The sequence below is a fragment of the Onychostruthus taczanowskii genome, unplaced genomic scaffold (assembly GCF_017590055.1).
Source record: "Onychostruthus taczanowskii isolate IOZ18803 unplaced genomic scaffold, ASM1759005v1 scaffold55, whole genome shotgun sequence".
Classification (NCBI taxonomy): Eukaryota; Metazoa; Chordata; class Aves; order Passeriformes; family Passeridae; genus Onychostruthus; species Onychostruthus taczanowskii.
The window spans coordinates 1088125-1115501 of NW_024503124.1; the positions used below are offsets into that span (position 1 = coordinate 1088125).

The 27377-nt window shown below is 42.9% G+C and overlaps 1 protein-coding gene across 4 annotated transcripts in view; it reads right to left on the reverse strand.

The window, feature by feature from the left end:
• The window catches only part of PLCB1 (phospholipase C beta 1), a 337610-nt gene that overhangs the window by 89289 nt on the left and 220944 nt on the right, over positions 1-27377 (reverse strand). For all 4 annotated transcript variants that reach the window (XR_005953588.1, XM_041417186.1, XM_041417187.1 and 1 more), the window contains exons 10-13: positions 15752-15898; positions 9297-9454; positions 6017-6099; positions 86-170 (exon numbers count right to left, since the gene is read on the reverse strand). Coding sequence is in view for 3 of the 4 variants with exons in the window: in XM_041417186.1 (XP_041273120.1) it covers positions 86-170; positions 6017-6099; positions 9297-9454; positions 15752-15898 (473 nt within the window). In the remaining variant the exon portion in view is untranslated. The remainder of the gene's footprint in view (positions 1-85; positions 171-6016; positions 6100-9296; positions 9455-15751; positions 15899-27377) is intronic.

Sequence of the window (27377 nt, forward strand, 5' to 3'; positions counted from 1 at the left end):
GGACTGAAGAATGAGGCAGGACTGAGACACTGCAGTAAAAATGCCCCCAGCCATTTGGGATGTGATAAACACCAAGGCACGTTACCGGGTACTTTTCCAATGGATCCATAAGCAGTGCATCTCCAAATATCAATCTGCAGTACTCTGCCATTTTTGCCTGTTGTTTAGGGCTGAGGGGAAGAAAAGAAAGAAAGAAATGAGTCCTACTAATGCTCCAGAGTGAAAGCAGCAGTAATGGAGTAGCTAGTAGCTCTAAACTAGATCTAATTTCCTGATCCAATAGCTGTGAATTTTTCAGTGAGACCTACATATATCATGCAACTATTTCAAATCCTCTGATGGAGTTCATCAAAGGGAACATACATGAAGTAAAGGCATAAGTCAACGGACTAACAGTGAAACAACCAGAACATGAATTTGCCTCTTTCAGACAATACTTTTATTCAAAATTTAAGTATTTCTCCCCTCCTTTTTCTTTATACACATGCCTGGCATTTTTCTTGCACTACAGCAGTTCTCACAACATCCTCTATAAGTAAACTGAACCTCAGCAAACTCGACCTTGTAACCAATTTTCCAAAGTGCAACCAAAAGATGAAGTAATTCCTGCATGCCACTGATGGAAGTTTTAGGACTGAAACAGTTCTCACAACATCCTCTATACGTGAACTGAACCTCAGCAAACTCGACCTATAACCAATTTTCCAAAGTGCAACCAAAAGATGAAGTAATTCCTGCATGCCACTGATGGAAGTTTTAGGACTGAAGATAGGTTTTATGGCTCAGAAACATTACTCCAAGCATCTCAAAATGCAGCTCAGTACCACAGTCACTCTCTAATTTTAGAAAACTGAGGATTTTTGTTACATGTGCCTGTTTAAAATGCGTAGCATCTGAGCTGAGGCATCTTTCAGTTTCCTTTTTTGACACTCTGTTGGGAAGCCTCGATGAAAGGACAGGTTTATATGGCTTTATATAACTTCCTCAGCTCCTGCTAATTAGGATCTGCATATCATGGAAGAGACAGGGATGCTATAAGCCCTTATGTTACCATGGAGCTACTTTTCATGACAAAATAGAGCCGGGTATAGAGAAAAAAAAGAGAAAAAATGCTCGTTTTTCTCTTGCAAAGCAGGAGTTCAGCCCTCCTGTGCCCAGCTGGTCAGTGGGTACCAACTCCCAGGGTCAGCGTGGCCAAACCAGAGCTGCAAAAAGGCTGGGTGGCCAAATGACATTTCAATCAGAAAATGTAATTTCCCTGGGATCAGCATCCTGGCCGCCCCTGGAAGCAGATAGGGGGTGAAGGAGTCATCAGCTCAGTCACTGACAAAAAATACTGCCAGGAGGCTTTAAATGATTCCCCAAAGCAAGAGCTGCGAGCAGTTTAAATCCCGCCGGCATTTCACGAATGCCGTGTTTAGCACGCAGCCGGTCCTGCACTAAAAGAAGCCAAAAGGCACTTTGAGCTGAGGATGGGGAATCAAGCTGAAGGCAAGCAGGGCAGCAGAACAAAGAACCCACACGGGAGGAGGTGATGGAAGAGCAGATGGGGCTGGGACGTTGTGCTGGGCATTTCCAGCCCTCAGCTACTGAGGGAAACAAAGGCACCACTGCAGCAGAGTGTGCATGTGCCCTAAATCCAGGGGTCATGTGTGAGCTTTATTTCAATCTGCTCCACCAGTGTGTGTTTGGAACAGATCCATTCCCTCAGAACCCAGGAAGTTCAAAGGACAACTCATGAATCACAAGAGGGCATTTATTGAAAGTGGAGTAATTAGATGTGACATCATCATCATCCTTAAATGGGCACACCTCCAAAAAGAACTCTCCATAGGAATTAAAATAAATAAAAAGCAAGGGTTAAATGTAATAAATTCCCAGTCACCACCACAGCTAGAACAAATCCTCCTGATCTTCCGTGTTTAATTACATGTTTGCCTCAAAGAGAGCACAGTGAGAACTTTCATTTTTGCAAATGAGAAAAACGTAATGCAACATTCTGTTGGTTCAGAGTATAAATTCCAATGTCACTGCATCCCAGAGGCAGAAAGCAGGAAAATTATGGGGAAAACTAATAGGTTTTAATACCACAAAAAACCCTTGAGGTAGTAAACAAGGCCAAACGAGGAAAATCTTGGCATTACAAAACTACTTGTCTTTGTGAACTGGACTATGTGTACAAATATTTGTAAAAGCTCCTAAGGGGGGGATAGAAAAAATTTAGGAGTACCAGCATTTATCTGTGTGGTAGATCTTTGTGTTCCCTCTCTCCCTAACAAACATATCTATGCATGCACTGCTGCAAGAGAGACATCATCAGGAATAGCAGATTACATATCCCTATTTAAGTATTTAAAGAAGCTGGAATACCAGTTTCTTTTTATTTTTCATTCTTTGAAAATTATGAACCAGAGCAACAGAAACACCAAATTTTCTAGATCAGTATCTTCCCGCAATTTTGTTATGAAGTCAAAACCCAGGTGTTTCTTGGTCCACATCTCCTGTTACTGAAAACTCTGTCAGCATTCATGCATTGCAGTGAAAACTGATGGTCTGAAAAGAGCTGACTTTATCTGCTTTATGATTTTTACTGTGCAGACACGGACAGGTAGCACACAGACTTGCTATAAGTGCCCCCAAAATGTGCCAGGGCGAGGGGACATAAAGCAGGAGCACGATACCTGGAGATACAGAAATATAAAGAATATTAAGAAATGCATTCATTATCATTATTGTGTTGCCTGCACTTTGTTTTACTGAGTTTTATCATGCTTATTATGAAGGTCAACCACAGAGGCTCCTTGGCACAACTGCTGCTCCCAACATTACATTTTTATCACTTCTGCAGAGATACTTCCTCTGCATAAGACAAAGGCACAGATGCTTCCCAGAAGAGTCTAAAATAATTCAAAGTGTGGGATGAAAAAGTGATAAAAATCCTGTTAATATTTGAAGCAACAATTCCAGCCAGAAACCAGCATATGAATAACTGTAATTAAATTTAATCTTGGAAGCAATCTTATGTGGATACTGCTCAAGGATCACTTAACCTTTTTGCTATGTCATCAGTGCATTTCTAATTATAGAGTGTCTGCTTTCAGGTCTGCAGATTGCTTATCGCCTTGCAAGCCCCATTTCCAACACCAAGGTCTCCTTGAGGTCTTTTCAACATTTTCAGGGCACTCCTCTGCTTTCTTCACAGAACCACAGCTTGTTTTAGTGGTCTTTTTCTCAGTGGGAATGTTTTGACTTCACTATTAATGATGGCATACATCATATTTTATGTCATCTGAAAGTTACATGCTTGCCTCTTTTTCTTAGCTTTTTATTGCATATAAACAGGCAAGATAAAAAATACACTAATAGTGGAGTTATAGTAAAGGAAATAAAATCCTTCATGTGCTGTGAAGATACTGGAGAGGAGCCCTTCTTGAGACACATCAAAGGAAAGCAAATTAGATGATTTACACAAAGTGCTAAAAAGTGATTTTCCCCCTAGGTGGACAAAAAGTGTCAAAAATATTCCCATGAACATAAACCAGAAGAAAGAAAAATTGTGTTTTAAGTCCAGTGCTGATTAACACTGTCGTATCTATGGTGATGATGTGAAACTTATTTACCTCTGATAATTGCAGTGTGTTTAAAAGCCATGAACACAGGCCAAAACCATATTTTTGTTTAAGCCAATGCCAAAATTTCTAGGGGAGCAGAATTTCGCAACTTGAAAAGCAGAAAAAATATTTGGAAGTAGGAATTGATGAAACAGGATTTTCTTGACAGCAATTCTAAAAAAACATTGGTACTTTTTGTTAACGTTTAGGGCCAAATCCAGCCTTAAGATCTAGGAGAAAAAATTCCAAGCAAATGAAAACACAAAAGGAGCATTCCATGAAATTAGGTGAACTTTTCTGTGAGTGACATGGCTAATTGCAGATTTTTCCAGCAACTAGTGAAGGAATTAAGGGGTAAGTGTAGAAGCTGGTAAAATAACTAGAAATTATTTTCAGGCAAAGCAAAATCAGAAAACACACACACTGAATCTGATTATTCACTGTAGTAGAAAATAACCACGAGCAGGAAAGCCTCAGAAAGAGAAAACATTTGATCATGGTTTTGCAAACTTGCTTTGCTAAACACCTGTGTCTTAGCAATGTATGGAAAGGGATATCAGAGAACACAACTCAGGTTAATTCCTCACTCCATGGCTGGAGGTTTCTGGAGAGAAAAATGCCTTCTGTGGGGCAAGCTGTAAATAACAGCAATGCAGCAGGACCCCTGTCCCCTTTGTCACATTCCTGCAGAGCCACGCTGCCTTTAGTTCTGACAACAGCTCATCTCAGAATTTTAAAGCCACTTTTGTATATAACTTACATCTGACAGGAGTTTATTTCATAAATCTTTTTACTTCTTCACCTTCCTAAAATAGAACAGATCACCCTGGAGCAGCTGAAGATTTTACTCGCGATGACTTTAAAGGAAGAAAAATGTAACCCTTGTGGTTAAAATAATTTAGCTGTTGTTCTTCCTCTGCCCCATATTAACAGAGTGAATGTATATTGTAATAAATCCAGAAGAATGAGTACAGAATAGAATACTTTCAAAAATGATGGTTGACATCTTTCCTGAAGGCCAGAGGCTGCATGTGGAAGCGCTCTGAGTTCAAACCCCCAGGAGCAGGTGAGTGCAAGCCCAAAGGGACACAATGTACACCAAAAAGAAATGAGGGGGCCGTTAGAAAAGGCAATTAAACACAGCATCTGCGTGGCCTTTCAGAGCAGGACAGGAATAACTAAGCAGGATTTAAGAGGCAGCTGTTTGAATCACAACCATGTGGCCTCGAAATGTGTGCAGAGCAAACAATATTTGCCCACAAGAGGTAAATTTATACCCTGAGGTATTCAGGTAGTGGAGTTCAGCCCTCTGATTTTAAATTTTTCTACCTGTGTAATTTTTGATCAGGATTGCCACATCTGTTCTTTAAAAGCATTTTTACATAGCTTCTTCTACCAGTTCCTTCCCTCATGACAAGAATGTTCCTCCTAAAAACTGATAAAGCAGTTAGCCCTCACCCATGTCCTCCTTCAGAAACAAAAGTGCCAACATAATTTCTGATTTGTATTAAAACATAGCTGCCTCCAAGAATATTTTTAGCTTACATTGAAAAAAAATCCAAAAAACAAAAGCAAACCCAAAAATTAGTTTCTGAGTCCAAATTGCCCCCAAAGTGTTGGAAGTGCTTTCATAGCAAAAAAAAAAAAAAAAAAATAGGAGAGTGGGAAATATTAAGAGATGCTTGCATTAAAAAAATAGCATTTTGTCTGTTGTATGAATATTAATATTGTAACTGTATCAATTTTGTGTTTGTATTATTAAGGCACAAGTTGTGTGTCAATGTCACTCCACTTTGAACCTCATGGTTTCTGCATTAAAAACCAAAGTTAATGTTAAAAAAAAAAAATCAGAACTATAAAAATAAAATAGATCACTGGGACAAAGCTAGAAGTGTTGTCATTTATTTTTTCTTTTTTTACACAGAAAAATTGTCCTTTTCTAGTAACTGGGGGGGAAAAAAAAGGAAAAAAAAAGAAAATGAAATAAACTTATGCAAACTGTTATTTTTTTGGCAGAAATTAACAGTTTCTGGCCATCCCCACCACCCATTTTGCAGTCCTAGAAGTCCATGGTTCTGGCCTCTGCCTCTAACACGAGAGGCAGACCAAATCCTGAACGTGTTTGTAGCACAGAACAGGGTCACAAGCAGGTGAAACACTGCCTCGTTTTCTTTGGAGTGTTGCTGCATTCCATCAGGACACACTGAGAGTGAAAAGTTAAAATCCCTCTCACAGTCAAACTCCCCTCCCAAACAAAAGGTTCCACTTCAGGGAGGTTTTCAAGAACAGGCCCAATTTCTCTTTTGGTAAGAGATGTTGTTTGGGTCACAAGTGCACACACAATTCCATGCCTAGACCTTGTAAAAAATGAAACATCAGACAAGAGAAATGTGGTAATTACTTACGAATCCACATGATTTTCAAAGGAAAGGAGGATTGGGAAGGGCGATGTCTTAAATGCACATTCAGCAATGGCTTCTATTACTTCCTAAAGAATCAAAACAAACACAATTACAAATTTAACTCTCTAAAGAAGCAGAGTTTTGGCCTTTGATGACAGAAAGGACCCAAGAAGCTCTGAAATCATTCCCTGAGATCAAACCTTCCTTCCTAAACATTCCAGAAAGCTCTGGATGTGCTCTTGCCACAACCAAATTTTTCAACATGAACCATAATCGAATCTCCAAAATGTCTGATGAGTCTCAAACAGCACATTTCTCAAGAAATGACTTATGTCTGCCAAAATCAATAGTTTAAATGTAAAGCTTCGTTTTGGTGGGGAGCTGTTCCATGCCTGCAGCTACAGCTTTCATGTGCTATAATAAAAATGCTCTGACAAAGGAAGATCTTCCAAACATCATCAGCACAAGCATATATCCATAAACTCCTTAGTTACTCTGACTCACATTTTAGTTCTTTTTCTTTTTTTTATGACAGAAATCCCTTTAAGGCAAAAGAAAAAAGAAATCTTTACTCAAAACAGTTGGTTCTGTGGTAATTATCAGAGGACTTAGAAAAGGAAACTTCTCTAAAGTTTCCTGTCAATCCTACAGAAAATGAAACCCTAAATCCAGTAGAAAAGTCATTTGATAATGATGATTTTAGTGAGGTGCACAATAAATGCACTCATTATTACAAATTATGAAATGTTTCTCTCTTGGAACAAATCTCTCTTCCAGAAGAACACAGAAAACACTGAAGACTTTTCATATGCTGGCAAACTCTGGGGTTTCTAAGAACCCCTAAGTCTCTGCCATGCCAAACCATAAGGATGACTAAAACCTAAAAGATGCATTTATGTTAAACAAGCTTTCTCTGGGGATTCCTCTTGTTCATTTTCTGCACTTTTAGAGGCTCAACTGAGAAGCATAACACTAAGAAATCCACTTGCTAAAAGAAAAGCTGAGCTTCTGGTACGTTCTTCTGGCCCACTTGTTTTCAGCTGCCTTCCAGCTGCAAGAGGGGATGGAACCCTGCAAGAGTGGGGAGATAACTGGAGAGTGGCATTAGGATTGTGCTGATGAGACGTGAGGATGAGGAGTCAGACACGGGTTCAGCGAAGGCAAATGCCCCAGGATCAGAGGGAGAGAAGTGGCAGGCTCCACACGTGGCTCCAGCTGCAGAGGGACTCCCCAGGCGTGAACACGCTTACACACACAGAGACCCCCGCACACGGCACGACATCCACGGCCGCTCCCTGCAGGATCCCAGCCTGGCGGCAGCTCAGCAACACCTGACGGATTTCTGAGCCACGGAGGGAGGGCAAAACCGAGGAAGCAGCCTGGCAGGAGCACAGGGACGGGCAGGGCTGCTGCTCTGCCCTTCAGGAAGGCTGGCTGGGGCCGCGCAGGCCGAGCAGCAGCGGAGCTGACGCGCGATTCGGCGCTCGAGGCACGGGTGGATTCTCACACTCCTGACACGTTATTTCCCTGCCACTTTGCTCCTCCCCGGCCGAGCGGCACGCTTGGAGCGTTGGAAAGGAATCGAGATGTTTTTCACATTTTTCTGGGTGGATTAAAAAATGCCTGTCCTGAAGTGACCGATGAAATACTCCTGAGGAGGTTTAAAATACCTTCCAATATCTCTCCTGCCAGCACAATGCCAGGGGTTGAACATCTAAATATCCAGGGATAATCCTCGTTCCTGCTAATGATCCTTTTAAAAATCAGATTAGCTTTGTTTTAAATTCCTGCTCATGACCAAAGCAGTCGAGAGCCATCTTCCCCAATTAAAAGACTTCCAGCAATCAAACCCCATGCCTATAAACATAATTGGCTTCCCATAAACATAACTGGAAAGTTAATAACAAACGTGCAAGAAGGGTGTTTAATGTGTTTCTGTGATTAACTCAATCAGGGAAGAATTAGAGAAAGCAAACTGGAAAAAAAGGATTGTGTGGGTACAAGTGAAACTTACTGTTCTGTCTGTGGCAGACCTGTTTGCTTTTTTCCCTAAAGAAAGGCACTAGAAGACAAAAAGACCCCACCCAACAACAGGTTTCAAGTATGGGAGAAATGTCTCAAAGCTGTAGCCCCACATAATCCCTGGAACACAACCAAAGTCAGTAATGAACATTGTCCCACATATTCCTGCTTGTCCCACATATTCCTGCACACAGCTAAGGCTAGAAATGTATTTCCACGGTGAGTTAGTGTCAAAGATGAAGAAGAATTATTTCTTCACACTTCAAAAATGATTTCCTGAGGTATCATTATAAGCTGTGCTGACTACCAATCCTAACACTACAGGCAAACACCTCCATTATGCTCCTCTAACACCTCAGATCAAAAACATCTTTAAGAAGAACAAGAAGATAACAATTTAAGGTTATTGCTAAGGATATGGTCTACCTTATACTGTAGAAAAGGAAATGGAAGATGAAATTCAATAAAAAAGATGACATGTTTGGGTTTTGAATGGCACAAATATCCCTTCACAGCCTCCAAAGATGCTAATTTTTCTTTTTCACCCTCCAGTGCTTTCCGTCGGGTCTCAAGTACGGGATGACATTGCACACACACTTCTTAGTATTTTTAAAATATAATGCCAAGTGTCTGGGTCCTGTGCATGGAGCCTGCCCATCTGGCCATGAGCAGCTCACAGGAATTTAAAGACTTGCAAATTGCTGAGATCTAGCTGCCACATCCTGTCTCAGTTCAGGACTTTTGCCTCCCACTGCCAGTGACCAGGCAGAGAGGAGAAAAGGAGTGAGCTGATGTGCTGGTTACTGCTGACCCAGTCCTGTGGCCTCCAGCTCTGTCTCCTGGAGCTGTAACCCAGCTGTTTCTCCCAGTGCCTTCACACCCCCACGTGTCTCTGTGCAGAGCCAGCTGTGGTGGCTGTGCCCGGTCCTTCAGCCCTGGCTGTGCCTTCTCTCCCCGTTTGCTGCAGGGACGTGCACAGGAGCACGGACAGGGCACGGAGCCCAGCCCCAGATGGCACTGCTGTCACACCACATAATCCCTTCTCCTCACGCTGCCACGACCACCAGGAGCCTCTCCCCACGCAAGGTCCCAATGCTGCAACTCTTCTCTTCCAGCCATTCCGCAGCTGCTCTGTAATTTCCCCTTGCAGCAGCTTCTTGCCCTCGCGTTTCCGCCCCTCCCGCCGTGGCAGCGATGCACCAGTGAGGGTTTTGCAGGAGAAGGACCCTGCCCAGCTGCAGCAGCTGCCCCAGCCCCGTACCTTGAAGGAGATCTCAGTGGTCATGGTGAAGCCGTGCGTGATGACGGGCTCCTCCTCGGCCGTCCGTCCCTTCCAGCAGTCCAGCTCCACGCAGCGGCAGCCCGACAGCAGCACCTGCCGGTACATCTCCACCGAGGAGTTGCCAGCCAGCTGCCCAGCTGGGCACACAGAAAGGGAAGTCAGTCAGGGCCTCGGGGACACACACAACTGATCTAACCACAATCACAGCTAACAGCAGCTTCTGCTCTTGGCTGAGGGGTGGCGCTCCAAAGAACACGGGAAGCGTAAGAACGCAACGGAAATCCCTCTGGCACAGGCAGTGTCATGGGCTGGATCCTGCCCTCGGTCTAACAGAGAAATAGCCCAGCTAAGCCAGCTCAAAAGCTTCTGATGGGCAGCATCAAGTACATGAAATAAAATAATAACAACAACTTAGTTCTATGAGATTTTGTTATCCCTTGACCAGCGAGACTCAGGAGACCACGACCACGTTTTCTCACATCATGCAATGCAGTTCAGTACAAGATGAAACAAACCCCCTGCAGTCACTAATGGCACCATCATTAGGTCTCAAATCAATATTTAAGATGCTAACTGCTGCAATGAGTTGGTCAGTTAAATTTCCTGATGTGAAATTGTGCAGGGAGAAATTCAATTAAACTGTCCTTTTCCAATAATGAGATAATATAAATCTAAAAAATAAGAAGGAAAAACTGACTTTTCCCAAACTTGTGAAGTATTAAAAAAGAAACACAAAAAAAATTTCCAACCCAAGCCAACAAAGAAGTCCAGTTGGATTCAGGGAAGGATATCCAGCCAGGCTGTCCTCATCTGCTGCAACAGGTTTGATTCCAGCTATTCAGATATAAATCTCTTGCAGCAGAGTGGTAACAGTAATGGAAGAATGGCTTTGTGCCTCTTTTAGTGTGAAGAAAATGGATGCAGTTTCCTGCTTTCTAGCAGACTTGCTGAGAAGATCTTCCTGGATTTCTTGAAGGAAATTAATTTTCTTTTTAAGGAGGCAGTGAGTTCATTTACAGTGAACATTCTTTGCTGACTGGGGACATGTAAATACTTCATCTAGACTGGCATATACTATAATGCAGATGAATCCTCATTTCATTGTCTCTGTGATTCTGTGTTTAGGTTTTATGCTGGGAAATACACATTTTGGGATTTGCTTCACAAAACAGCATTGTCTGCCTTTGCTCTGTTTTTACCTTGTACTAAAAACTGTGAAACAGAACCCCTTATCTGAAAATCCCTGTTTACAGTTTCTGTCTGATGCAAGAGGTGGAGCAATCATAAATACTCCACAAGGTATTAACATTACTGCTGTTGAAATCCATCAGAATTCTCAGTTCCTGATGGAACCAGTGAGAAATATCTGTCAATAACAGAGAAAATTGGACAGGGCTGGAAAGCTTTGAAAATCCAAATGGAGTCAGCAAAGTGACAACGTGTCTCTTCTTTCCTTTTGGAATTTAGCTTTCTCCTGTTTCACCTTTGATTATGGCAGATTATCTATCCTCACACAAAATCCTTTTTGGTGCAGTTCCAGTGTCTGGGTTAAGTAGTGGTTCCTTTTCTTTGCAGGATGCAAACAAAGCATCTTTGCAGGATGCAAACAAATCCATGCATAAGCATGGATCAGGGAATAACAACGCACATTTCCATGTACTTATCCCTAAGCTGATGATGAAACCTTGGCTCTCATAGGGATCCACTGAACTCTACTGCATAAACAACCCCATTTTCACTTAGAAAACTGCTCTGCTGTTGTCTTTCTTTTCCCTCAGAGCATGTAGAGAAGCTCTGTTTCCCAAGAGACTCCTGTGGTTATCAGTGCTAAGTGAGATCCTTCACCTTCCAAAGTGCTTAAGTAAATCATGACATGCATCACTTGCCACATGACACTTCCCACACCTTATTAATAAGGCTCAGACATTTTGGAAGGATTCCTGCAAAGGATAAGAGGATATTCAACCTCCAAACCATACAACCTTCAGAAAGACCCCCAGGCAGAGTGTAAAATCTTAGCACATATTTTAATACTCCCAACAGTTTGTTTTTCTGAAATACAGAATACGAGAAATGTTCTCCCAAATGTGGGGGTTTTGTATACATTATTTAGAAATGTCTATTGTGTGAGAACCTATTTGCATTTAGTTTAAAATGCCCCTTTTGCATTCTAAAATTCTAAAATGTGATAACACAGACACTAAAGGGAACACTTCCAGTATATTTTTAATAGCCTGAGTACAGATCAATTTTTCAATACTGGAAATTGAAAGCATTATGTATTCCCTTCTACAATACAAGCAGTGTCTACAGCAATACCATGCATAACATTTGCATCCCATCACCCTATGTGGGCTAAGGAGAAATGGGTTTTGACAAAAAATTCACTTTTCTGAAAAATGCAATTGGCTAAACAATATCTGACAGGGCAGTATGCAAAACGAGCTGGTGCAGACTGATCTGAGCTGAGGATGTGACCCAGGTTTCCCCACAGAGCACTTGCACATTTCTGTAACTTTAAGCTGCTCATTTCTCAGGAAGTTCATCCTTGCTGGGGTCATCCACCACCATTTCTCCAAGTGAAAGCTGTTTGCAATACGTGGAGTTAAATCGTGGTTGCTATCTGTTTAAGACATCTTTCCTCCCCAGACTGGGGGATTTTTGGATCCAGCTCTTTGGAATCACCTGCCTCTTCACTATTCTAGAACCAGAGGCTGCTTCTTCCCTCTGTCCCAACAGTTTCTCCCAGCACGAGGTGCCTGTGTCCTCCCTTTGCTGGGCACGAACACGAGCTGCTGCATCTCCTCTCTCCAGACAAGTCCTGGAGCAGCAATCAGTGCCCAGGATCAAACTCTGCAAACTGAGAGCCCCACACTGCTGGGAGCCTGGCTGCTCGCTGCAGCAGCCACACAAGGTGCTGGCAGCTGAGATTTTTTAGACACAGCCCATTTGTCTGAATTAGTTTTGCTCCTGAGCTGTTTCCCCACGTGCAGGACAAGCGGATCAGGGCCCACACTGTCACACTGCCTGTTTGTCAGCCAGAATCATGCTCAGCCCTGCCTGCTGCTTTGAACACTTCCCACTGGAGCACAGCAGGGCTTTGGTGTGGCCAGCAGCAGGAAGGTGTCCCCAGCTTGCCACCCCTTCCCTAGGGTGCTGTTGGCATGGGAACTGCTCTGGAGGCTCGGAGGTGAAGGTTTCAGGGAAGGGCTGAATGCAGGCAATAAGCAGCAGTGGGGACTGAGAAGCACTGAGAGCAGAAGGGCTGGAGGATGGCAGGTGACAGGTCACAGGCAGCAACAGAGAACTGCCCCTGGTGAGCCATTTTTCTAGGAACAACTGAAATGCCAGATTGTAAGCAGGGCAGCAGAGGCTGAGGGTGGATGGGATAGTCCCACACTGGCTACATGTGCTCAGCTGCTATCTCAGCAACCTACTGCTGAGATTATTGTTCCTTTTAGCCAAAACATGTGTTGAAGGCGTGTGATTTTAGTATTCTGCATTTCCCATAAAAAACAGCAAGGTGCCCAGCCCTCAAAACATGCAAGGCTGAGTGTGACATGTCATCATTTGTCTCTGACTTTGGGTGCTGCTGAAAGAAATGTGCAAAATCACTCTCCATTGTGCCCACAGCAGAAACTTGAGGTGAGACTCCAGGAAAAAACAGGGTTGCACTTTAAGGGTTCAAAGGAATAAAGAAATAAATATGATACCAGTGAGAAAAAAAGATGAGACAGTGAAAAAAGTTTCTCAAAGATGACATTTCTTTAAGTTAGCCTAGGTTCACTGCAAATCACTTCTTTCTTCATAGGCTTTTACCTTTGTTCTTAAAAATTACATTTCCCTAAGAAAAAAGAAAGCAGTAACACTTCTAAATAAATAATCAGGACTTGATGTACTGCCAAGGGTTTCTACTAAAGGCTAGGAAAATGATCAGCATAATTAAAAATAAATTCAGAGTGTGCACATGGTGCTTTTTATGTTATAATGTTGTTTCTTTGTGCATGCTTTTTCTGGGTTAAAAAAACTAACAAAGGGAGACATAATTGGTAGGGCATTAAACCCAGCAATCACAAAGTAATGCCAGGCTGAATGGTTTTCTTATTGTCCTGATAATTATTACATGACTAGTTGCTATTTCATGGCCTCAGTCAGGGCAAAGGTGCTTCCAAGGCTTCCCTTCCAAAGCCATCAGCACTTGAGCAGATCCTTCAAACTCTTTTGGGAAAAGGAATCGCCTGCCACCGTTAATTTCATTAATTTCATTTCCTTGTTGGAAGAAAGCAAATGGGAATGTGATTGCTGTGTCCCATGTAGGTTCAGGCTGTTTGATAAAAATCAAATCATTAATCCCACTGTCAGCCAGCTGCCACACATTACTGAACATAATGAACCCACTAAAAGGGAAGGGCTTGTGGTTTGTGCCTGTAAATGTGAAAACATGGACTTTGAAAAGGAATTTGAAAGAGTTTCCAACTTCTCCTGCACCATCCCCTGGGTTTATCCTGATTTACTCCCCCCAGTTTACTAAACTAGGAATACTTTGTCAAATTAAGACTGAAGATCATGTTTCCAAATATAGCCTCTGAAGTTACTTGGAAATGCAGGCAAAGAAACCTGTAGATGCAATCTGAGATGAGTTGCAGACTTTCACATACAAGTCAAAGCAAATTTAGCAAGTGTCAAGGTAAATAATTAAACATGTGAGGTCACTTGTAGTGCAGTTAAAAAATTAGAATGGGTTGGACTAATAATGAATTCCCACCCTTAATTCTTTGGGTTTTGGCTTTTGTACCTCTAAACCTTTGGAACACATCTCTGTCCTGACCAGCCCTGATAAAAATCGGTGGTATGGACCTGGCTATAAATTCCTGCTGGTAGAAAGGAGAGCAGTATTTTATCTCTTCAGATCAACCTTAAATTGCATTGTCTTTAAACCTCCCGTGGGGCTGTACTTCTCCCTTTAGCACTGCAGCTTTACTGTTTTCTTCCAGAATATCTGTATAAAGCTGCAGCATTTGGCTTAAGCACCAACTAATCCTCAATGACAGAACAAAGTCCACACTGGAGGTAAGAGGTCTGCAAAGCATCATAGTTAAAAATTGCTTTTGCTTTGGCCATGCCTTTGCTCCACCAAAGAGCATAAATTTCTGCATATTGGAATCATAACTTAAAAGTGGCCACACTGATTTTCGTTTCTTTTAATTCAGAGAAAGAAAATCGCTGTCAAAACAAATACTCGTGTGACAAGTTCTAGCACAAAACACATTTTACAGCTGAGACATAAACCCTTGAAAAATGGTGTCTAATGGAAACAATGACAGTTCATTCACTCTATGAAAGCTGCCAAAGGTGCTGGAGAAAGAGCTGTAACAAACACAGAGCAGATGAAAATAACTCCCCTGAGGTCTGTTTGAAGTGGGCATTACTGCTGCCTGGGGTTGTTTATGCTTTGGCACACTGGCATTCTGAAGGAGTTGGTCAGTTAAGGCCAGTCTGTTCATAGCATTAAGAAGCCTACATTATGCATAAACCACATTTTTAGCACTCAGTGCAGCATTATTTTTTAAAATTAAACATCATGCTAAGTCATTAGCAAACATGACAGGCAAAGCAAACATCAAATCAAACAGGAGAGAGCCCCCTGTGCACATCTGCTTGCCCCAAACATTTGTTCCTACGTAAACCAAACTAAAATAGGAAAATAGTAAATTTACAATTCTTTTCTCGTGAGTTAACAGAACCTTGGACTAGAAAACGAATGCCAAAAGTCAAATTCCTAAACTGCCTTAGCTTTTTCTGAGTCTTAAAGCATTGTTGTCTTTGCTGTGCAAACAACACAGCTCAGACTGTAACTCTAATTAACTGCAGCTTCTGGGTGCTCAGCCTTTTTAAAAACATGACAGCACCTAAAAGCTTCAGCTCAGACGTTAGATATTGCCAGGGAACAGATCTCCCCTCCTTCATTTATGGGCTGTCAGAAAGTTATGTGCCATGTTGAACCTCCCTAATCTCTGAATCAAAGCAAATTTCATGGAACACAGCAAGCTGCCAGATTTAATGTTTATGGGCAGATTTATGAGCTACAGAGATGTTTCCCATATTCTGCTTTGCACACTTGTCTTGCTATCTTTGTTGCCATAAAAAGTACAATGTTCATTCTCCTCCCTAAAGTCAGGCCTTAATCTGGAATCCCATTTGAGGGAAACTTTCCAGGGACTTCACTGGCTTTCTGACCAGGCCTTATCTGAACAAAGCAACTGCTGCTCACCTGTCAATTAAAGCATATTTGATGCACTTGTGTTGCAGCTGCTTCCCTGAAGAATGAACTCCATCATCTGTTTAGTGCTAATGATTTTAGTGTATTTTATGTTACCACTGAATATACACTCAGAATTTTTGCAAGGTAAGACATTAGATGTGTCCAGCAGTACCTGTGAGGTAGGTGTTGTGTGAGGAGTTGATGAAATAGTGTGACAGTGGTTGAGACATATCTTCATTCAGATCCAGTTTCTCAGGTGGAACGACGCCGTTCTCTTCTCCGCTCAGATACCGCATAAATCCATCCACGGATATCTGTCCTGAGAGAGACACGGAGCAGGAAAGCACCAATCAATTTCACCTACTGACTCTGTGACATGCAGATAAATTCAATATACACCCAGACACATGAAAGACCCCAGAGCCATCAGCCTGGCTTTCACCCAGCTATCCGAATATTCTTTTGTTGCTCCTACCTCACTTTCAGCCATACAAATTGCTGTCACACACACCCTTTAGCTGTAACAAAGATAAATCACTTCATAATCAGCATCTACACAATTCAAGTGCATGGGGGAATCAGAGTTACAGCAAAAATAGGTCTAAGCCCATCAAGGAAAGGGGTCATTGGGGGACAAAACCAAGCAGGCTTTCCAGAGGACACCAAGAGACCTGCTACAGACACAGTAACTCTGGCCTCTTGGGAGGTTGGGTCACAGGGGGTATCAACTGCCTTTCAAGTGCAACTAAGCTTTGCTTTGTAGTTTTTATATTTGTTTTCTAATTGATATCTCACTGGAGTGCCAGCATAAATGAGCATTTCATATGCTGCTGTTAAATTAGAAAGCTGAGTCCTATCCTCAGCTCAAATATCCCCATTGGTCTCAGTGGAGCTGTTCCTACTACCTCAGGAGGAATCTGGCTGTCAAGCCTTCTGCATAAAGGTGACTTTAGGGTGTCAATTTGTACATTTAGACTAAAAGAAATCCAGTATTCTATAATTGAAGATTATTGCTGAATTGAACAAATTTGAGATGTTTTTCTTTCCCTGGTATTTTTTTCTATTTTGTCTAAATTTCATCTGTTTACTCAACCACATATCTTCAGTTATTTCAGTGCCTGCCTACAGTAAAACAGGCCTTCTGTACCTCTCAACTACATGTTTGGTGACTCCCAACCATGAGAATTTCTTACCTCTTGTGCCCAACCCAAATATTCTGCACAGTCTCTTAAAGCAAAATCTCATTTGCCTGTTGATAGCGTGAAAAATTTGAAGACTTCAGTTCTACTCCTGACTTTGCTACTCTCTTCCTTTCAGGACCAAGTCCTTTTTATACTAAAACATATAAACTTACACATATTTTTCTAGAATGTTAAAAAGGAGCAGACAAACATTTTTCTTTTTTTTTTTTTTTTTTAAAGCTTGTAACAACATGATGCAAATACTGCATGTAAAGATTGAAATCTGTGCTGGGACCTGATTTGACTCTTGCTCAGAGAGGAAAAGATAAACCATCTGTAAACAGGTTGCATTAAGTGCACACCCTCCTTTTCATAACAACCCAGGACTGCAGCATTAACACCTGATTTGGCTCTTGCTCAGAGAGGAAAAGATAAATCATCTGTAAACAGGTGCATTAAGTGCACACCCTCCTTTTCATAACAACCCAGGACTGCAGCATTAAATGAACTTAGAAGAAATGCAGTGACAATACAGGGCAATGCAATTGCCATTCTGTAAGATGGTTGGAAAGAAAAGCATCAAGTCCATCCGCTGTTGTAAGGCTGTAATCTGACAGCAATCCTGTCAGGCTCCACAGCTGCTCTGTTGTAGGGTAACTAATCCTCCAGAGATGGAGCCCAGGTACTTTCCTTTCCACAAGAAAAAAAGGTAAGAAGGTGAAAATCAGGGGGAAAACCCCACCACTGTGATTCTTCATGAAATGAAAGGTTTAGGAACAACCTTTCCACCGCCTCAATCTACAGAGAATGCCAACAGTACCAGGTGCTATCATGGAGTTAGCTTGACCTAAAATCCACCTGAGAGAACACTCTGCACCAAGGGTACTGGGATACAGCCAGAGAATGTGCTGTGTGTGCATACCAAGGGAAATAATGGGGGGAAAACCAGTTAAGATCTGAACAGGATGGCTGCCACTTGCATTTTGTTACAGATAGGTTCATGCACATGCAGTTTTCAAGGCTCTCCAAGTGATCTTTGTGTTCTAATCCTGAGTGCACCTTGTCACCATGGTATTTTATGAAAATCCCTTTGCCAGGATTTTTTCTCCTGAGAGGCTGAGAAGCCTCAGAGGAAAAGAAAAACAAGAATTATCTGCTGCTGTGGAATCCAACAGTGCATCTTTGATCGGTCCATGTGAATTGTTTCTACTCAATGACCAATCATGGTCCAGCTGTATTGGACTCTCTGAGAGTCACAGGTTTTTATTATTCCATTCCATTCCTTTCTAGCTTTCTGATGGATCATTTCTCTTATTGTTTTTAGTATAGTTTTAGCATAGCATTTTAATATAATATAGAATAATAAATCAGCCTTCTGAAACACGGAGTCAAGATTCTCATCTCTTCCCTCGTCCTGGGGACCCTCGAACACAACCACAGCACCTGACAACCAGGGGCCTTGTTTGTCAGCTGGAAAAGGTCTCCTGTGCATTGCTGCTGGCACTGACACCATCACAGGGAGCAGCTCCTGTGTGAGCTCAGGGCTCCAGAACATTCCCATCCCAGTGAAACAGCCTTGCAGAAAGGGAAGCAGTTTGTGAGCTCGATTACGGCCAGCGCTGCACCAGTGAGAGTTGGGCTGAGGAATGGAGATGGCAGATGTCAAAGGGATAGTCCTGGATAGTAAAGAGTAGATTCTTTGTGACCAATGTCAATAATATTCTGAGGCCAACTGCAGAGAGGATGATCCTTGATGGAAATCATCCAAAAAAATAGTCTCAATGAAGTGGTAAGATTTGTTCTCTGTTTCCTTAAACATATTGCACCTTTACACTGACACTGGCAAGAAAAAATAGTATGTGCTCAGTTGTTTCAACTGTTTTTACAGTTGTCACCTTTTATCTTTGGATATATAGTAGAAAGATTTAATAGTATGTTTAGGTATAAAAAGTTAGAGAGACAAGAGACACATAATGCAAAGACACAGAGACATGACAGATTCACATTTTTTCTTTTTCTGGCTTTTTGTATTAAAATTATCTTAGCCCTAAAGTTTTGATGAAACTTCAAAAAATATCTATTGTGCTTTATATAGTTCAAGTTGTGGAGTTAACAGGCTTGTCTTTTTTCTCACCACTGCCATGTTAATTTGATCTGATGTCTCTTCTTGGGATGGAGCTCACACGTGTGTAACCACAGCAGAAGCCTTGTCAGCAGCTACAGCCCTCAGTGAGATTCTTCTCTCTGCAGGGTTTGGAGCTTGCCAGCACAAGAAAGTTATTTTTCTTCCCCTTCAAACACCTCTTCTCTAATTTATCTGATTAATTACAATTTCCCTCCCTATGGGGTCACTCAGTAGTGCTTTGTTAAAACACTTAAAACCAGCACAAACATAAAAATGCTCCTTTTTCCTGAGGCACCTGGTCAATTGAAACGTTGAACACAACTCAGTGCCACCGAGGCACCTCCTGCTGAAGAGGGCAAGAGCTTCCTCATCCTCTCCTCTCCCTTCTCCCCTCTCACTTTGTCCTCTTTCCTCACACTCTGCACCTCCCCTGCCTCACTTTGCATGTTTTCCCCTCACACTTTGCACTCTTTCTGCACTTTTGCCCTTTTTCTCTCACATTTTGCCCTTTTTCCCCCTCACACCTTGCATATTTTTGACTTGATTCCCAAAGCATGCGTAAGTGGCCAGCTAAATTTTGGTGCCAGCCAAGTAAATGACAGATCCATTTTAATATTTTTGTTGTGCACTGGAACAGGCCTGAAAAATATAAGAACAAGTGTGGAGGAGAAATACAAAAGTGTCTAACTTATTGTTAGCCACAGACACTCCCAACACCTCAAAATTAGAAACGTGCAGCTGCACACTTGCTTATATAAGGATTATCTACCTTGGGTCTAACTCTAGAAATGTACCTGAACTAAAAACTTCCAAGATGTGCAGCTGCACACTTGCATAAGGATTATCTAGGCTTGGGTCTAACTCTAGAAATGTACCTGAACTAAAAACTTCCAAGAGTTTGGAAAGGCACTGCCAAGTCTGGAAGTGTCTCTATGCCTCTCTCTGTGTTTGTACACTCATGCAGAAATTTGTGAAGCAGTTTCTCAGTGAATGGTTCCACAGAACACCTCAGACTGCTGCTCCATGCAGCCTTCAGCGTGGTGGAATTGATGCAGAGATCAAAAATGAACCACCACGTTGGGAACCAAGTGAAGTCAACAGAATCTGCCATTTTTTCATTACAATTTTATAGGAAGGAGAAGTAATTTCCTACTAGAAGAGGAATACGTTGAGAGGTTCTATTGAATTTCCTGACTGTGATCAGCTTCATTGTATGAAACATGGGAAGTGTTTGTGCAGCTTGATCTTTTTCTGCATCCCTGGCTCCACCTGATTGTTCCAAAATAGTTAGAAGGGAGGGAAAAAGAAAAGAAAAGCACAAATGAAGTGGCGGGTTCTACACATTTCACAGGAATTCCTTATTAACTCCAGCTACACGATCCCATACCTTTCAAGATCTACTACAATGGATCAAATACATGAATGCTCCTGGTTAAAAGAGAAAACCACATAAAAATGTAACTGTTGCTTTGTCCACAGGTATCAAGGCTCTTTTCTAGTCAACATCTGTCAGCCCTAAATACAACAGAAGCCACTTCTGTTATCCCAGATCCTTTTTCCTGGCAGCAGTCTTCAGGCAGGTGACACACATCTGCCAAACAATCTATTGAGAATTCACAGAATTTCCAGGGGTAATTAAATGAATCCTCTTTTCTATGGTTCTTAGATCTTGTCAACATTCATCAGTCAAAATGTCTTCTTCTGTAGCTCATGAGATCTGGAATATCCCCATCCCTGGGAGATGGTGATACACGTTTGCCAGGAAGCAGGAATTCCAGCCAGCTGCAGGGGGTGACAGGACAGTGTACTTTGTGAGTGTACTGCTCAGAGGCTCCTCTGTTTCAAGACTTACTGTGTTATTATCACAAGGCTCTTCCTCCTGTTTGGCCAGATCCAGAGAACCAGGGACATTTCTTCTGTGACAGTGCCAGGGCAGACACAGGTGACAGCCCCATGGCAAACTGCTCCCTTGCAGCTTCCAGGGCTGGAAAGCACAGGCTGCTTTTGACACAGAAATCCTTCTCCCAGTGCCTAACAAGACTCAGGTAACTTGACAAGGTCCTGCTCTCCCAACCCCTTTAGCAGCCAGCATGACCAGCATGTTGTCCTGGATGTGGAAATGCTCCTGTGTCCCTGGGAGCTTGCCAGCCCCTCACCATGAGGATGTAAACAAAGCCCTGCTCACTCAACGCCTGCTAAAAGACATCAGGGTTCAAAGCAGGGTCGAGCTTCCACAAGAAGCTTCTCCTGCAGTTCTGTGTCCTCTGCAGAGGTCCAGGACCAAAACACCAGCAGTGCAGTAGTCTGGGGGAGATGTAAAAGTGCAGCTAACCCTGAGAACTTCTCCAACAGCTGCTTGATCTAAACTTCATCCCCTTGTCTTGGTGGGTATGCTGGATGTGCAGCTACTTAATTTTCCTAGGCTCTGCCCAGCCTGCTCCCAGGAGCCTTCCAGTCCTCCAGGAAAAGTCTTGGGGTGGAAAACAAGAGGCACAGCAGACAGCAGAAGAGACAACACATGTGAACACCTTTCTTTGCATTTCATTCTTCCAACTTTAACAACAGCTTTCACTTGTCCCTTAAAATTTGTGGATGATCTGTATGACAATTAAAATGCGCATTTGCTTAGGTTAGGCCACATGGATTTTAAACATTTCTATCTGTATATTTGCAAACTTCAAAGTGCTTTCCATTTGTTTACACCCATGCTGTTATCCACTCAGTTATAATGTAACTGGAAAGCACGATTGTGCCAAGAGATGTTATTAAAGCAAAAAAGAAAACAAACAAAAAAGAAGCGAGACAATTAATTGGCACCTTGTATCTCCCAGTCAGCAGCACAGAATTACAATAGTATTTTGTCTGACAGTGAAATCAGGTTTATTCCAACGCAATCTGTAACAATAATCACATTTGCTGTAATCCCACACAACTGAGCAGTCTTATCTCAATTTGGAGATAAGAATCCAACAAGCAAAGCAGATACTTGCTAATCCAGTGAGAGATCTGTAAATCGTGTCCCATTGGGAATTCTCCCTCACAAACAAGAGTGCAATTTACAGCTCATTAGGGGTTAGAACCTCAAGCTCAGTGTGGAGCAGGATGTGCAGAGCCCCGCTGTCTCTGTCTCTCCACGCCGGGCACACATTAGCTGCTGCCTGCTCTCCAGCTCTGGGAGCCAGCAGAGCAGCTCACCAGATGGATTTACACGGAATTCACAGTGTGGGACAGTGTGCCAGAGCTGCTCTGGTGGCACTTGCAGCACGTGCATCCAGGTGATGCTGAAAGCTGCTTGGCTTTCCAGACACGTGTTCTCCTGCTGTGCTGCTATGGGGTAACTGGAGTTTCTGCTCATCTGGCTTTGCAAACCAGGGCAGGACAGGATTGTCCCGTTGTCCACTCTCTGCCCCTCTCGGTGGCAAAGTCACCGCAAGGAGAGAACACGGTGCAAGCTCAGCCCACACTGAAAAGACCCCAGCCCTACACCTCACCCCAGTTATCTTAGTGCTGCTTTGTTTTAGAAAAATCAGTGAGGATGGCAAAGACTCTCAGGCCTCACATCAGGATCTGCAGATATATCAAAATATCAGAGTACCAGCCACCATTTACACACCACGGGCAGAATTCATCAGTAGCTCCTTCATTTTAGCAGTTCTCTCAGTGATCATTAAGGGCAAAAAGTCACATTGTCAGACAGCCTTATCAAATTAATAAGCAGAGGAAAAGCAATATATCTGAATTACTGCATCTGGTTATTAGTGAAGCATTTAATGAAGTTTTAAACTCAGATTTTTCCTAATTGGAAAAACTAATCTGCAAAAAAGCTCAGATAGAAATAAACTGAGGTCAGCTTAAAAGATCAGGGTTTCTTTGAATTTGAAAGCTGAACTGCACAAAAAGTCCAGAGGCTGAACACTGATCAGCAGTAGGTCTGGTTTCATAAAATCCTTAATAATGTGAAAAAGTAGAATCAACAACACAGGGTTTAAAAACCAGACAGTTCTCTGGTGGCTGTTAGCAAAACAAGAGGGCAAAGCTGTCATGAACCAGGTAACAGGACACAAATCAAATGAGAACACACAAATAACAATTCCAGCTACATAGCTAATCACTAGAGCAAAGAAAAATCCAAAATACAGATGTGAATAGGGAAGAAGATGCCTAGGAATCTATCACCCTGAGAGGCAGATGAGATGCAGAGAACAGCAACCCATCTGTAAAGGAAGCTGCATCAAAAAGGGTGATTGAGAAAAAGGAATTAAACAGGTAATGAGACCAGAGTGAGCACTAGAAAACTTGGGGTGAGTGTCTGAAAAATCTTGGCAGTGCTTCAATTAAGTGTGCTAGGAAACAGTCTTGCAGGGGATTTATTGCTTGTCTCATTGCTTAAATCCTTTAAAATCAAAGCAGGACAATATCCTGTTGTGCTCAAATCTCATTTCCTTTCTCTAAACTTGGAGGAAAACATAATGGATGCAATCCTGCCCTCAGTTATAGCCACTGAAATACCTTCTGTAATTAGAGTTACCTGGCCACAAACCAAAACAAGCTGTCTTGGGGAGCATGTTCTTGAAAGAGAAATGGAAAACTCTCTCGGTAAGAAAGGAACAGAGCGAGATTCCTCCCTCCAGCCTTGTGTGGGTACAGGGCAGTGAGACACAGGGAGATGTGAGCACAGACACAGAATGACACAAGACCAGGATAAATTATCCTGTATACATGATTTATCCTGATCCAAGAGCAGGATAAAGGCTTACTGAATGACAAGCCAGTGGGGGAAAACAAGGGAAGGCAAACACGTTGTGTCCAAGCAGCCTCCACAGAAGAGCTTGCTCAGTATCCGCCGATCCGTGGGAAATGCCGCGGGCCCGGGGACACAGATCCAGGGCTGTGTGCAGGGGAGGCTCCTCAGGTAAAGCAGAGTTCAGGGTGTCTAAACCAGCAATGCTTGTCATCCTAATGAAGCTAGCATATCCACTTTATCATCTGTACAAGAGCTCGCAGCAAACCAAGAGTGGATACAATTATTTACCTTTTGTGGGGGGTGGCAAGGAAATGTTTGCAGATGGAAAACCACTTTTCTGAACCATCAAGATGAGGCACTGCAGCCCAAGACACTAAATTCACTCCAGGGAAGAAATGTTTCCTACAAGCTTCCACGCAAGCCATGCCAAACAGCAAATCTACTTAAATCAGAATTAAAACTTCGTGAGCATTCCAAGGACACTGCCATCTCCAAGGGAAAGGACGATGGAGTGTCACCTGAGGAAAAGAGCAGCTTTCCAAATCCCACTGGTGCCTGCAGGCATGAACCATCCGGGTTTAACAAGATCTTAAAGCCAACTGCAATGTTGAGTGTGGTATTTATTTACTTATTTTATTAGAAATCACAAGTTTTTTCAGCCCTTTTCAAGCTCTCAGGAAGGAAGGGCTCTAACCTACAGGGGCTACACAGCCTATGAAAAGGAGGTATTTTTCTCCAGTAGTGCTGGAAAACAGCAAAACACACATTGAAGCAGGGAAAATTCTAAGCACTCCACATTTTCTCTTCCTTAAAATTTACACCTTGGAAACACATTTATTTTGATGGATATTGATCCTTTAAATGGCTGCAGCAGCTTTAAAACCCTCTGCTGTTACAATGCGTGGTCACAGCTCAGACATTCTGGTAAGCAGAGGTTTCATGATAAGGAAAACAAGTCTTGGAACAGTTTCTAAAACTTCAGCAGGCAGATGCTAAACTTGTTAGAAGGCAAACTTAAATAACCAGTAATTGTTAAGGAGTGGGGGGAAACCCTAAGCAACCAGTCTCTCCTAAGCCTCAGGATTGCAGCAGGGTTTTACAGCCACAAACCCATCCTCTGCTCTTGACTTCTCAGCAGAGATGCAGCAGAAATTCTTTCTGACAGGATATCCCTTAGAGCATATCAGCAGACAGCTAGTTTAGATCCAGATCCACAAAACCACCTTCACACCAGTCCCTAGCCAGCAGTGGAACGAGCACTTTGCAACATGGCAGATTTCTAAGGCAGCTGAGTGGAAAGATTTACATCAGACAGATAAAACCACCATTCATCCCAGCCATACTACAGTTATTTCTGACAGACTTGAATGAGGGACATCACTGGAATATGTCACTGTCTTGCCAAACCTCTCAAAAACATCCTCTGTACAATGCCTGACAGTGATCCTGGGAGATGGAATGATGTTAAATGTTGGCTTATTTCCAATTGCTAAGTTGCACCAAAAGACATCTAATATTTTTTCTGCTAAGTGATACTTCTCTACATAAGCTATTAATGCACTTGCCAAAAAGACTGCCCTGTAGTATCATGGGAAGAGATAAGAGTGTCAGTGTGCTGTAAGTGCTGAAAAAAATCTAAAAGAGAAAAATCACACGTGACATTTTTACTTCCAGAAACTCCTGCAACTGAAAATAGATTCATATTAAAGAGAAGTGGAAAAGAATAAAGGGGTGGCATTGCAAAGACAGTGCAAATAAACTGAAAAGAAGGGATTTCAGTCCCTTTAAAGGGCCTTCCTTATCTGTTCTTTAAACTTGGTTCTGCAGCTGCAGGCAGTGCAGTGGACAATCCCTTCCATAAACAACTTGAGCTCTCTCCTAATAACAATTGCTTTTTTTTTCCCCTCTTACTACCTCTGGTACTCTGTGCCAGGACCATATTGTTAGGAAAGTTTTCCTAATTTCCAGCCTAAATTTATTCAAGGCCACTTGATCCCTGTGTGCCCTTGTGCCAACACTGTCCCTCAGTTTACCATTTCTTTCTGCCCCCAGCGTTCAGCCCCGCTGTGTTTTTGGGAGTATCCAGCCGAAGGGTCCTGTGGGATGTGACAGCAGGAGGGAGCTGCCTCCTGTGGGTGCTGTGCTCATCAGGGCCCAGCTCCAGTGCTCTGAGAGCCCTGCTGTGCCAGACAGCCCCAGCCCAGAGCAGCCCAGGGTCAGCCTGGCTCCTCGGGGCACTGAGCTGCGGGGTCGAGCCCACCCGAGGGTGAGGCAAGCCCCACAAATGACACACGAGCCCATCGGTGGCTCTAGATGTCACCCAGCAGCCTCCACTCCCTGTGTCCTCAGGGGCCCTTTCCAGATGAAAACTACATTTGTACAAGTCACAAGAGTCAAACCATGCCATGTTTGTCCAAACTTTATCTACGTTTGTTTCCTTCAGCACTTGAGTCCAGGCTCCTTTATATTTTCAGAAATAAACCTTATCTAATATTCATCTTCAAGTCATAAATTCTGCTGCTAAAATTGAATGCTTCCCTGTGCTCCATAAAAGAGGCAGCAACAAGCACAAAAGAACAGTTTTAGTGTTGGACTGAGTTTTCTATTTATGGGCTCTGACAGCCGAGGCTGGGTCAAACACAACACAGGCAGGCAAGAGCAGAAAAATATCTCTCCAGAACCCCTGAAATGCAGAACTGACATAGGAGTCGAGTCTCTCATCTCTGGGCAAAAGCTGCATCTGGAGGGAATGAGGTTCTAAACCCTCTAAAGCTGTGTTTGCTGTGTGTTCCTGCCAGCCCAGGTTCCTTCAGCCATTCCCAGTGGGACAGGGGCTGAAGGCTGCCTGCAGGCTTTGTGCCAGGGGACACAGCTGGGCTCCAGGCTGTGCAGCAGGGTCAGCACTGTGTCACCTCCAGGGACAGCACGGGGCTGGCCACACTGCAGGACCTGCGCTGGCGCCAGGCTTTGTGCCAGGGGACACAGCTGGGCTCCAGGCTGTGCAGCAGGGTCAGCACTGTGTCACCTCCAGGGACAGCACGGGGCTGGCCACACTGCAGGACCTGCACTGGCACCAGGCTTTGTGCCAGGGGACACAGCTGGGCTCCAGGGTGCAGCAGGGTCAGCACTGTGTCACCTCCAGGGACAGCACGGGGCTGGCCATACTGCACTGGCACCAGGCTTTGTGCTCTGCAGCTCTGGGGATGAATTCCACAGTCAGTGTGGGCCATTTTACACTCAGCTCTGTTTCACTCATGTCAGTGGAGCTGCTCCTGGTACCACATACCAGGTCCAAAATGGGTTTCTGCAAAGCTCAGGCTTCTTCCAAAGTGTCTGCATTATACACTGAAGATCACAGAACTTGCCCTCCCTGGAACCCTAAATATATTTTTGGTATTTTCATTATCTCTACTGCCAACAGCAGAGTGTTCAGTGTTGCAAAATCCACTATCACTAGTCCACATCACTGATTCAGTTGGTACAGTCCAAAGAAGACACAATTTACCTGTAAAGCAGATGCAAAAAAATCCTTATAATTGAGGACTTTCCATTCTAAAGGATTTTTACATTTAGTTTTTCACTTGAGATGCAATGCTCCAAACAACTGCAAGATCTGAAATCAATTTTACAGCTTAACTAGAAAAAGCAACCTCCAGTGTGTTACAGAAATACATTTTGCAAACTCATTTTGACAAATAGTTTCCATTAACTTATTTATGCTGACACATTATCCATACTAACATTTGTT